At 47.9% G+C, this 12935-nt stretch overlaps 4 protein-coding genes across 4 annotated transcripts; 3 read left to right on the forward strand and 1 right to left on the reverse strand.

The window, feature by feature from the left end:
- Window positions 1–360: 360 nt before the first annotated feature.
- K452DRAFT_309895 (uncharacterized protein) lies at window positions 361–669 on the forward strand (the record flags this gene model as incomplete). Its single annotated transcript, XM_033543284.1, has 1 exon — window positions 361–669. The coding sequence occupies one exon, from the start codon at window positions 361–363 to the stop codon at window positions 667–669; it is 309 nt and encodes a 102-aa protein (XP_033396513.1).
- Window positions 670–4230: 3561 nt separating this feature from the next.
- K452DRAFT_309896 (uncharacterized protein) lies at window positions 4231–4667 on the forward strand (the record flags this gene model as incomplete). The annotated part of the gene is made up of 2 exons (XM_033543285.1): window positions 4231–4327; window positions 4393–4667. 2 exons carry the CDS (start codon window positions 4231–4233, stop codon window positions 4665–4667), a joined length of 372 nt encoding a protein of 123 aa, XP_033396514.1.
- A 253-nt stretch (window positions 4668–4920) lies between these two features.
- On the reverse strand, window positions 4921–6353 carry K452DRAFT_359792 (uncharacterized protein; the record flags this gene model as incomplete). The annotated part of the gene is made up of 3 exons (XM_033546299.1): window positions 4921–5850; window positions 5922–6014; window positions 6104–6353. 3 exons carry the CDS (start codon window positions 6351–6353, stop codon window positions 4946–4948), a joined length of 1248 nt encoding a protein of 415 aa, XP_033396515.1. The 3' UTR covers window positions 4921–4945.
- Window positions 6354–7202: 849 nt separating this feature from the next.
- K452DRAFT_273629 (uncharacterized protein) lies at window positions 7203–9834 on the forward strand (the record flags this gene model as incomplete). The annotated part of the gene is made up of 2 exons (XM_033539153.1): window positions 7203–8116; window positions 8170–9834. The coding sequence occupies exons 1-2, from the start codon at window positions 7529–7531 to the stop codon at window positions 9832–9834; spliced, it is 2253 nt and encodes a 750-aa protein (XP_033396516.1). The 5' UTR covers window positions 7203–7528.
- Between the last annotated feature and the right edge of the window lie 3101 nt (window positions 9835–12935).

The raw sequence follows: 12935 nt of genomic DNA on the forward strand, positions 1-12935 counted from the left end.
AGCTATTCCGAGGCTGGAAGGAGGTAATGAAATACAAAGAAAGAAAAGCAATGGTGAGACATCCAAGGGATCCGGTCTTCGGAAGGCGCCGAAATGGAACACCGAAGTTAGATAATAGTTCTGTAGGACGACAAGCATGAGATAATCTGCTTATAGCCGTCTCCACGCCTGCCATATATACTTTGATTGCAATTCCACATTGCTACAAAACCGTATCTATCAGTTTACACAGAAGGACGATTTATGGACTGGTGTGCTCGATTTGAAGGCCCGCTGGCGGAACTCGACGTACCATTCTGAGAAAGTAATGAAGATAGCGGCATCGACATTATGCCAGAATAGAAGCTCCCATACCATGATATGTATGTATTCCTGCTTCAAAGCAACCCGGAACTTCGTAAAAATGTTGCCGAATGCGTGAGCTTCTTGAAGAACGGGAAAGAGGCGCCCGACCCGAAAACGGCATCTGTGACAAGGGAGGACGCCTTGCTCATCGGACAGAAGTTGGAGACAAGCTTGAGAAAGCACATAGAGGATGGAGTGCAATCGGTGAGCAACACGGAGTGGATCAGGCGACCGACCAGTGCTGCATGGATAAAGCTTCTGCACGTTACAGCCAGCGGCCTCAATGTCTGCGGTTCCGAAGCAGAAGGTGGTATTAAATTGTGATTTTAGACATTGTGAAAGTCAATAAGATCTAAGCGGACCCGATCGTGTGCGGGGTATTCGCTTACGGCTTTGGAGATCCCGGGGACGTTATCGTAGAGTTAATTAATTTTTTGCGGGGTGAAGCGCCACAACGTCAAGGCATTCACGCAATCAACAACACTGGCTGGAGAGGCTCTCAGCCCCAGATGCAGGGTGAACATGTCCTGCAGCCAGCCTAACGACCTTCCACATACAGCATCAAAGTCACACATGGCGCTACCAGCCACTATTCCCGCCATCTTTATTTGCGTACCATGACCGATGTCGACGATATGGACTTAAACCAAGATTAAAGACGTGAGAAGATAAAAGTCAAAATATATTGGCTGGCAATATCTGTACTTGCTCTCAAGTAATTCGTAGGCACTGAGAGCGAACCTAATATGATCCAAAGCACTGATCAACAACTGATGATATAATAAGCTTGTTTCCGAGGTGTAACATACCGAGCCAAAGAGGATTAGGACGATGGCTTTGAGGAACGAACGCCGAACCGCACTCGTATCTGATTTTAGCGAGGCAAAAAGAAATTCGGATGACATGGTTTCGCCCGCGAGCCAGGTTCACGCGACCTTCAGCTTACCCGAGCTGACCGGCAACGTGTTCTGGGCCTGCCTAGTCTTTTAATTCAGCGGAGCTAATGCAGGAAAGTGTCAAATAGATTGTGCCTGCAAGAAATATCGGGAGGAGGTGGGTGCATGTGTCTTCAGGCTGCCTTTGGCTACATAATCTTTCCTTTTAGAGTTCTGGCGCTGTGCCACCAACACCCGAGCCGCGTCCGGTGAAGTCTACCTACCTGTCCCCCGCGACAGTTTCCGCCTAATAAACTTGTCAGCTGAAATATGAATAAACTTCGCAAAGACTTTTTTGTCGAGGAATAAGATAAAACAGCCACTCGCAAGTTGTAACTCTAGCTGTAGGTTGTAAGATCTTAGAGGGCTTACCGAAACGCCTTCCCGCTTCTAAAATGTGGAGAACTCCGGATGGCAACCATTTATTATCCCCTAAACGCCGAACATGGTCTCTAATTGGATTCACCCACCGAACTAAGAACTTCGGCGACATGTGTATCGTAGCCTGCATTTGCCTATTTGACTCCACATGACTTTGTACTGGGTTCTCCCAACCACGACTTTCCGCGTTACCAATTTTGTCACAAATTTCGCTACGGCATTCCCAATCTGGAGAGCATCGTGCAACATTAGCTTTGGCTATCTTCTTCTTCTCTAGACTAACGGTCGTCGGCTAGTTCCTTAGGCAAAGCAATCAATGGGTTTCGTCAGCCCGGCTCTTCATTCCGGAGTGAAACTACGTCCGCGGCTGTGCTACTTCCTCGATATTGAGATGGAAATAGCAGGACTACATATTCAACACAGCACATATCAAGTTTAATGCTGGACTTACACCTTGCGTAGTCAGACATACCGATTAGTACTTGAGCAACTGTTTTTATTTTGTCGACGTAAAGCTTTTGTTCGACTGGATCTAAGAACGAATTTCAAATTCAGTATGCAGCATGGGATAGGCAAGTTATCATGGCACTCACTAATTACAGCCAGTTACGAATTTCTTCTCGTGTCAGTGATAGTACATGCTGTTTGATATTCGTGCAGGGTTCTTGCTTTCAAAAAATATAAATACAAATATAAACAGGCTTCGTTGAGATGGACCCCCATGTTGCTTCTCCACATCGGGTCGCGGGAGGTTTGGTGACATGACCTGGAGGTATCACTGTGCAGTAGTACACAGAAGAAAGGCGGAGCTTCTACTTCAAATCTAACCAGTTTATACTTGTTAGACTAATAAGTGAAGAGTATGCTCACAGTGCCTGTTCATTTCAGTTGTCCCTGATTAACAACGACTTGTGAATAACGGTGTACTTCATAAAGATCTGATTGCCAAGTAAGAATGCGGGGAGAAACGCATGGATCTGTCATTCAGTGATTTGTAGGTTTCCGATCAAGCCGATGTGGCATGTGATATTGCGCCATCCGTATTCGCATGGAACCACACGATCGGTTAAGTGGGTACTGGGCAACCATAGAGTGCATGAAACATATGATTTTGCAAAATGTTTTTCTTGATGCACACTACGGGCTTAGCGGCACATTGAGAACATTGAGAAGTCGAGGAGTTCCCTAAGGGCATTTTGTCTCACTTAGCCTTGCTCATAGCTGTTACTTTTGCGCTTAAAACACGAAGGAATTAGTAGCATGTGCTCCCCTCTCGAACTCTTCGGTTTTCTTTCCTATAGATATAGTTCTCAGGTCAGTAAACGATGCATGTTTAGTGTGCCAGTAGAACATATACGTGAATTGAAATGCTTTCCTTACAGCGATTATGATTCTACAAGTTGGTTGCTGGAAGATAATTACCTGAGAATTCTTTACGAGATTGACTTGAGGCAAGCAGAGGTTCCGAGAGAACCGAAAAGAAGCAAGGTATATGCAGTAGTTAGGCTCAGCTGGTGCAAAGCACCAATATCTTACGTAGGTAAATGTCTTTCGGCGAGATTTTGGATTATTTTAGACATTGACTTGTCTCCTAACGGCAAATGTGGCTGTAGGGGCTTTACCTCACGTCATAAAGATTCAGAAAGTGCTGCAAACCGAATCTAGATCGACCCCCCATCGATTTTCCTCTGCTAATATAATTCAAATGTGAGGATCAAAGACTATATACTATCCAGCCGGAAAAAGTACAGTTTTAGAATCCACACCAATTGATTAGGTCGTTAATGATTAACTAGCGAGCTATACACTCTAAAGGCTCCCCAATTTAAAGATAAGTTTAGAATATATCTGCCTGAAAAGACGGTGGCGTGTGATATTTACTAGTTTGAAGAGCTAGAGATTTTCTTTTGCTTTTGTTTACTACGCCAATGCAGATTGACTTTGGCAGCGTTGGAACGCTACCAATCACTATCCTTACCAGTTTTCGTGCCATTCCACTTCACAGAATTTGGCATCACAGAACTTGGCGGTAAACATTACCCTGAGCATAGAAATAGGCAACTACAACATTCTGTTACATGTTTAAGCCTTTATTTGGCTATTTTGTAGAATGGGCCCCGAAGATATAAGTATATTATTCTGCATGTACCGATTTATTGTTTGGATTGCACCAGTCAAACAAAACTGGAGCACCTACTATCTAGCGCAGATTTTATCCTTTCTGACTACTGCTAGAGATCATGTGGCACTTCGAAGAAACCAGTCGCGGTCAGCTTATAATGAATAAACACAAGTTCCTCAGCACAAAGCGTGACGGCTATGTATTACCTCAAGATCCATGCTCCTCAGCCCAGATGCGCCATTAGTGAACATCTTCCCCGAAGAGGATAGCATGCAAGAACGCCATGAGAACTGTAGGAGGGTCATCGACGATGACAGCTCAATTTGATATCTATATAAACCAGCAGGATTTGCTCTTCCCCAGTTCTTTCACAAGTAACCATTCGCCGAGTCAAAAGCAGTACATCTATTGACAAAGATCTACTTCCCCGCCATCCAATCCGCCAAAATGATGTTCTCTACCATTACCGGTCCCCTCATGGCTGCCTTTTTCGCTGCCTCTGCAATTGCCGCTCCTAACAGCGCCGGCCACAAAGCCGAGATTAGTACGTCTTGCTCCATTCCTGTTTCCTTAAGAGTAATTCAGGAGCTTATCCATGTTGGCTATTAGTTCCGAGGCAGGCAGAGATCCAGTGTAACCTCCTGCAATGTCTCGGCGTTATTGGTACTATTCCATGCGTCGTCAATGCCCTTAACGGAGGTGATACGGAAGGTGCGGCTGAGTGCGCTGTTGGTGGTTCTGGCACTGTTCGTATAACCTCGAGTTCTTTCTTGCTGTTTTTAGATTTTCTAACCGTGAGAAGGTTTGTCCTTGCATATCGTGCGTTCCTCAAGCGCAGGTTATCGCCCAACACGCTGGATTCTGTACCTAAGGGGCAGGACTAAACTGTTCAAGTTGACTTGGGAATCGTGGATATAGGTTATTGGAGATTTGATACGGTGGGATCCAAGATGCTACGGTCATTACAGCATACGGACGAACGACTGTTTCTTTGTGTAATCGTCTGTTTTTTCCAACATTTCCCTACGCAAACCCACAGAAGGTACCTAGCAATAGCCGTAGCTATATACTACAACCTTGATTAAGTATGCAGCATGAGAGTCATTGATGAGTCGCTTGTTCTTTGTTACAGTTAACCCAGTGCCTCTACGGTACGTGTTCTCTAGTAAATCGCTTTCAGCTCTCGCGGCCCTGCGATTACTCTTGCAGTAAGGAATGCCAAAAATGCAGCAGCGTATAATACACCACCAAAAATTATAAGCCCAGTGTAATTGGCTCCATCAGCGCCCAAAATAGCACCAGCAATTGGAACTCCAACCAAGGCAGCAAAACTTGCTATAGAAAATGTCGTGCCATTCCTTTTCCCGTAATCTTCGATGCGACAGACCTGCGCGATACAGACCGGAGTTAGGCTGATAGCCGCACCACTCCAGAAGCCGAAGAGCACTGCGAAGGATGTGACGGCGCCCTCATTGTTGCAAGTAAGCCAGAGTCCGAATATGAAAATACAGCAGAATAGTGCGGTCGTGATCATGACGTTGAAGCGACCGAAGCGATCGGCTACGTAGCCTGGCAATGCCCGGCCAGGGACAGATCCGACGTTCAGCAAGGTGATGAGGCGGTATGAACGTTGCGGCTCGACTCCCATGTGGATCGCATAGGAGGAAATGTATGTGAGTGGAATAAATACGGCAAACTCGATGAGGAAGACTGCCACCGTTGTAGCGGCGTACGGAGGATCGCGTAGTGCCTTTAGATCGATTGCCGCTCCGGCTTTCTTGTTCGATGGGATGCGCGTCTTGAGCAAAAGGCACGCGATGAGGCACATACCAGCGCTGATGAAGCCAATGACCCGTATCGCCCAAGGGAAGCCGATGCGGGGCGCAAGGTAGAGTATGATTATCGGAAAGAAGATACCGCCCATACCGCCAGCCGTGCATGCAATTCCTGTTGCTAGAGCTCTGCGCTTGCAGAACCAATGTCCGACAGTGGAAACGCTCGGTGTAAACAATAGGCAAGCTGAGATGCCGCCTAGTACGCCAAAGGAGAGAAGAAACTGGTAATACTCTAACAAGGAATACAGTTAGGATCTCGGTATTTGGAAGTTATGAGCGGACAAGTTTGAGTCAACAACATACCTTGGCTTACGCTTAAGCACATAATCGATGCGACAATTCCGATGGAGCCGGGAATAACAAGTGGTTTTATTCCGTACTTATCGAAAACAGACCCTATGAGAAAGAATGTTTTAGCAGAGAGTCTTTTCCGAGCACAGTGACAAAGAAAGGTGACAGAAAGGTGACAAAGAAAGGTTTCTTACCGACTTGCGCTCCGCCAATATACAAGAAAAAGGCGTAGACACTACAGATCCAACCAACGGTAGACTCTGAGTAGTTTTCAAGCTGATTTTCTTCAACCCATGCTTGAAGGACCCCAATTGTGTTAAGCATACCCATAGAAGGAATCATGGCACACCAAGCACCAAAAACGACAAGCCACGCTCGAAAGCCTCCTTCCGGGTAATCGGGCTCATCGACATAGCTGTCGTCGAATTCTTCAACGGTACCCATTTTTGGAAATCTGTTTCGTATGTACAGGATTTTGCGAGAACCCGATCTATAAATTGAATAGTTAGCGGTCTTCTCTAAGTAAGAGTGAGCGTGAGAGGCTGAGGGTTTGGATCGGAATGCAAGACTCACTTTGTTGCGCCTTAAAAGAGGTGAGAAATAGGGATTTCTTGACGTCTCCGTGTTTCATGGAGGTCGCCACTATTTATCACGATGGATGGTGGAGGATCAATTACAAAGCGGGAAACCACGTCATTTCCCCAGTCCGGGTGCTGTGGATTCCGGCCGACGGCCGAGTGGGTCCGCCAGTCACGAATACGGGTAAGTCTCCCGCGGACGGCACGACGACGTACTAGCAGAATAGTTCACGAAATGGCATCCTGGCGTCTACGAGTGTACGTAACAGTTCTAAAGGATTGTCTCGCAAGACTAAGCGGCGGTTAGCTCTGTAGTCCAATGAATATGGAATTGTTGCGAGCTTTCGTGGACACACTTGTACACCGAGGCACAGGGTCACTAAAGAGAGACGGATGGCATTTAAAGCCGACGACAGACATACGGCATTTAGCGTTGGGATGACAGCGCATGCTGCGATGAAGGCCACGCTTCGAACCCGCAGTTAATTTCAGGGGCCGTCGGGCGATTTTGGCTTCTCCTGGTGGTGGTGTTCGTGGTGCCGAGAATAGGCCACACGAGAGGCATAACGGCGTTTGTATGCCGAATAAAGGCCACACGAGAGGTATAGCAATCCGGTTGACCGCAACAAACGTGAAAATTTGTAGCTGACTGTATCGCGAGTCGAGCTCGACAGCGCGCACTCAATTACACAGCTGGCGCTGTTTGCACAACCCACGGCGACCACTGTGGACGAAGAGACTAAAAGTCAACATCGCGACATTCCCCGATTCGGCGATTCGACCACCATCCCAAGTCACAAGATAATGCTTGCAAGAATCAAGGTTTATCATCTCTCGTAATTGCCTAATAACAACCGCATTAGGCTATTCGACCGCGCCGAAATCGCTCTTGTCAAAGGGCGGAGCACTGATGAGAAATGCTTTTCTGTCAGAAGGCGCCGTTACGCGATGAGTATTCTCTCCCACCTCCTGAACAAAAGCTCATCCCATCCATCTTCCAAGTCGTCAATTGTTGTGAACATCCTTTGAACTTTCATCAACATGGCCTCGTCTCGTCGATCCCTTCACTTCAACCCTTCCGCTCGAGCTTGGGTCACACCACCCGGAGAGCCCACTGACCTTGTCGATGCATTCCATCAAAGCCTTCCCGAATACACTCCAACGAGGCTTGTATCTCTTCACGAGGTGGCAAGAGAGCTTGGGGTGGGCGCTGTTTACCTGAAAGAGGAAAGTAACCGCTTGGGTTTGCCGTCTTTCAAGAGCCTCGGAGCTTCTTGGGGAGCATTCAGGGCCGTCACAAAGAATCTCAAGCTACCTTTGGATAGCAGCATCACCCAAGTCAAAGAAGCGGCTAAAGCCGATCCTACGACCGTGCACGCTGCCACGGCAGGCAATCACGGACGTGCTGTCGCTCGAGTCGGTAGCCTACTTGGGCTCACAGTCAGAATATTTGTCCCTCAGGATATGCATCCTGATACAATTCGACTGATTACTGACGAGGGCGCCCGTCTAACAGTGGTCCCTGGCAGTTATGATGACGCTGTCACCACCGCTTTCGCACAGTGTGAAGAAAACGGAGGCATTATGATACAAGACACGGCGTTCGAAGGATACGAAGACGTCCCCAGTGTATGTCCGGGCCCCTACAATACTTTTGATATTTAAATTTAACCATTATCTAGTGGATTGTCCAAGGCTACTCGACGATGATGCGAGAAATCGACATCCAACTGAACGGTCTTCAACCTGATCTTGTTATTACACCTGTCGGTGTTGGCTCCTTTGCACAAGCAGTCGTGTCGCACTACAAAAACCCGGGTCGCTCCACCTCCGTCCTCACAGTCGAACCGGATACCGCGGCATGTCTTTGGAAGAGCCTGGAAAAAGGCACCGCCACGCCTTTGCAAACAATCCCTACTATCATGGCAGGCATGGACTGCGGGACCGTCTCCAGCATCGCTTGGCCAATTCTGTCTTCTGGAGTCGATGCCAGCTCGACTGTTTCTGACCACGAAGCTCACACTGCGACGGTTTACCTTGGCTCTAAAGGCGTTTCCGCCGGCCCTTGTGGCGCAGCATCGTTGGCTTCCCTTCGCCGCCTTAGCCCCACCGACAAATCAACTCTCGGGCTTCACTCAGGCTCGGTGGTGGTCTTGCTCTGCACCGAGGGTAGCCGTGCCTACGATATCCCGAAGAGCGTGTCCAGTGACGACGCTGCATCCATCGCTCAGACACTTGTCCAGATCAATTCTGCAAGCCCTTCCGGCGGAGTAACTCCCGGTCCAGGCGAGACCGCAGTTGCAAGATACATCGCGGCTTGGTTGGAACATCGCGATATTGAAACCCATTGGATCGAGCAGGTTCCCGGCCGTCCATCCGTGGTCGGTGTGGTAAGAGGAAGCGGTGGAGGCAAGAGCCTTATGCTCAATGGGCATATTGACACTGTCACGCTTGCTGGCTACGATGGAGATGCTCTGAGCGGACACATCAAGGATGGTAAACTTTACGGTCGCGGGTCTGCAGACATGAAGGGTAGTGTAGCTGCATTCCTTGCCATCCTCGTGGAAGCGAAGCGCGCTGGGCTTCGGGGCGATGTCATCTTCACTGGCGTGGCTGATGAGGAAGACTTGAGCATCGGCACCGAGCAAGTATTGCAGGCTGGTTGGCGGGCTGATGCCGCTATCGTGGGCGAGCCTAGTAACCTGGACATTGTCTTCGCCCACAAAGGTTTTGTTTGGCTGCAAGTTGACATCATAGGGGTCGCTTGCCATGGGTCGCAGCCTGGGCTTGGGGTTGACGCTATTTCCAAAGCGGGGTATTTCTTGGTTGAATTGGACAAGTATGCTCAAGAGCTTCAAGCAAGTCCTCAGCAGTCAGCACTGGGAACGGGCAGTGTCCACGCTTCGCTCATTAAGGGAGGCGAAGAGGCGTCTTCTTACCCCGCCCAATGCACTATCGTGCTGGAGAGACGGACAGTCACAGGGGAAACGCCTATGTCTGTCCGCGAAGAGGTCGAGTGTATTTTGAATCGCATTTCGAAGGGCGTTTCCGGCTTCTCGTACAAACTGGAAGTCATGTTCTCCCGTCCTACGTTTGAGATTCAGCCAGAACATGCGTTCGTTTCGCTTGTCGCTCAACATGCAAAGTACCAGACTGGTGAAGCACCAGCGCTCCGTGTAGAACCCTTTTGGACGGACTGTGCTCTTCTCGCTGGGAAACAGATACCTGTAGTTATTTTCGGTCCCTACGGACATGGACTACATGCAAAGGAAGAATGGGTCGATGTTAAATCGGTAGAGGTAATGGTAAAGACGGTTCTAGGTGTTGCGTATAGCTTCTGTACGTAGATAGCTATTTCTAAAGTAGAGAATTTAGAGAAAAATCTCCTTTCTTATTCGCAGCTACGATATATCTAGTAACTTTATAAGGTTTATTTACTTGCTATTACTTTAAAGCTACTAAGGGTTTAGGAATTCTAACCTATATACCCTAAGGAACCCAGGGCAGGATTCCTTAGTAGCTCTAGGTAAATATTAGAACGGGTGTTGGACGAAACAGGCCCGCCAGCTAATCAGGGCCCTGATTCAGCCAATTAGACACGCACGGAATGGGCCGTGTTTGATTGGCTATATCAGGGCCCTGATGTGGTGTTGTGGCGTGATTCACGTGTCCCTACTGACTCGTCCCCCTGAAGCAATCCTTGTCGCCTCTATATAAAGGCTCAACACCGACCTGCGCCTGCAGCAGCTACTGCAACGGCATGGTGGCCCGATATTTATATAATATCATGCCTGGTTCGACTTCACAAAAAGCAAAAGACTAAACACGCGTTTATGCATTGTAGGAGGCTGTTTTTCGCCTATAAAACGGGCTTGCGGATGCTCTAGCAGGTCACTGAACTTCAACGCCTTGTTCAATTTACTAAGCACTAATTTAGATTAATCAAATCATATCTTCTTCGTCCTCCGTTAACCCCGCGCGCTCTGCTGCTGCTCGTGCTGCTGCTGCTCGTGCTGAGGCAGAGCGTGCTGTTGCCCGTGCTGCTGCTATAGAGCGTGAGGCAGAGTATGAAGTAGAACCTGCTACTGCTCCTGCTCCTGCTCCTGCTACTATAGAGCGTCCTCTCGTAGCTGATGGTGTTGACCCTCTGCCCCCGCGTCCCCTTAACCTTTAGCGAGCTGTGCCAGCATTTAGTGATGCCGCAAGAACTTCGTTCAATGCGTATATTAAGGCTGCCCCTGAGGGCTATCACTTTAGTGATGGTAAATATTATGAATACAGCTTATGGTTCCTTGGGAGATACCTAGTAGGTGATGAGGAGGAGAAACGCCGCAACACCTTTAACAGATATCTCTACTATTATGGAGAAGGTGGCAAATCAGGCCTCTACAGGAGGCCTACAACGAACTATAGAGAGGAAGGTGTTAAGGACGTACGAAGTTTTTAACGTCATTCGAGACGTTTATCTTAGTTACGGCTATTTAGGTGCGTTCGCCGTTCTGATACTGATATTTATGCTGATATAGTGTTGTAGTAAAAGAAGTTACGTTTAAGGATCTATAACCGCAGTACTACGGGCTTACTAGCGCTGATGTAAGGTGGCTGCTTCGTCTCTACCGCGTCTATACTGTAACCAGGTAGCCTCCGCCTGCTCCGCGGGTACTACGTCTAATTATCTCGAGAGAGGTATTTGAGAGAGTATAAATAGATCTAATTAACTATAGGAACCACCGCGAGCTAGTAACGCAGGATAAATACGTACTATATATTAGGGATTACTACTCTAAGTACTGTATGTTGATACCCCTGAAGGATAAGAGCGCTGGAGTAGTAGCTGTAGGACTACTACGCTGGATACAACTATTCGGCTTGCTAAAGTAAATATATACTAATAACGGTACTGAGTTCTGTGGTATTATTTAATAGCTGTTTAACGACTACGGGATCGACCTTATATATAGGCGTCCTCGCTACCTATAGAGCTAGGGGGGGGGGGGGTTGGGTTGAGAGTGCGAATAGAGATGTAAAAAGGAAGCTTAAGAGGGCCCGAATCGTATATAGCTATCCCGGGTTCGCCTACGCCTGCCTAGACATTATACTATAGCGGAATAGCTACTAGCGAAGGGTATATAGCGCTTTACTATTTAGAGTACTCTTCGGCTGCGAAATACGGATAGGACGACGACGTCTCGTACCTCCTAAGGTACGTGTTGATGCCTCTCCGCGAGAGCTTGTGGAGCTGGAGGGCTTAGCGGATAAGGACGTAGATGATAAGTAGGAGGAGGACGCGGAGGGTACTGCGGAGGGAGAGCGCGGGAGGGCCTACGGGCGAGCGGACGAGGCGGGCGAAGGTTCGCGAACGAGCGCTAGCCCGCGTATAAATAAGCGAGCGAACGAGCGACTAGTAGAGCGGGCTACGGGAGCTGCGGAGGTTGTAGCTAGATTGACTAGAGACTCTACGGGTACCCGTAGTTCTAATTTTCTGCTAAGACCCCGCTAAATATCGTCCTTTGGAGAAGCCCCGAACCTCTCGTTATCTTTAGATAAACTGCTACTACCTTCGTTACTTATTCGGCCTCGTACCTGAACCGCTACCGTTAAAACGATCGATCTGATGCTTGATACTCCGCTACGGGCCGCTCTGCGTATCTTATAATAGCCTCCTCTACGTGTCCCGCTATTCTGCGGGGCCCCGCTACCTCGTAGTCCTTTACTATCTTTATAGCTCGTCCTTCCGCTAATACTATATACTCCTTGTGCTGCCCGTCTCCCTCCTCTGCCTACTAAACTAGAGTTATTACGGTATCTTAATACTCTAGCGTAGTGGTAAAACGGTATGATGAGGCTCGCCTAAGCGTAGAGAGAAGATTGATTGAGTTGAGTTGAGTTGAGTTGTATTTATTTACCCTGACCCATCGCCCTGAGCGATATGTAGGCTATAGACTATTCAAAGGAATACGCTAGGAATTTACATTGGCGATTCAATCTGAGAGTATAAGGAGAAAGGGGAACAGAGATAGGACAAAGGAAAGGTAGAAGAATAGGAACAAGATAGGGTTTTACTGGTTGATGTCGTCTCTACTCTGGAACCTTTTTGTTTGTTAAGCGAATTCAAGTACCGTTTTGAGTTGTGCGGCCGAAATTGTCCATTTCATCTTTTCCGTATGAGGCTGGTTCTTGTCTGTTGGTTTACCGCCTGTCACGGGTTTCTAGCGCGTTCCTTGCAGTTCTTACCAGCAAGCGCTAGCTGACGGTTTGTCTTTGTTTGTTGTTTGCTAATTGTTGTTTGTTTATGTTTCTGATGGTTTGTCTTATTTGTTATTTATCAATGGTTGTTTGTATTTGTCTCGCTCGTTATTTCTCGCTTAGCGCCTAGCGCCTGCTAGCGAGCCATATATATAGCCGCCGATTGATTGATTGATTGATTGATTCGTTTTACGTCTATATG

The sequence above is a fragment of the Aplosporella prunicola genome, assembly GCF_010093885.1.
Source record: "Aplosporella prunicola CBS 121167 unplaced genomic scaffold K452scaffold_16, whole genome shotgun sequence".
Taxonomy (NCBI): Eukaryota; Fungi; Ascomycota; class Dothideomycetes; order Botryosphaeriales; family Aplosporellaceae; genus Aplosporella; species Aplosporella prunicola.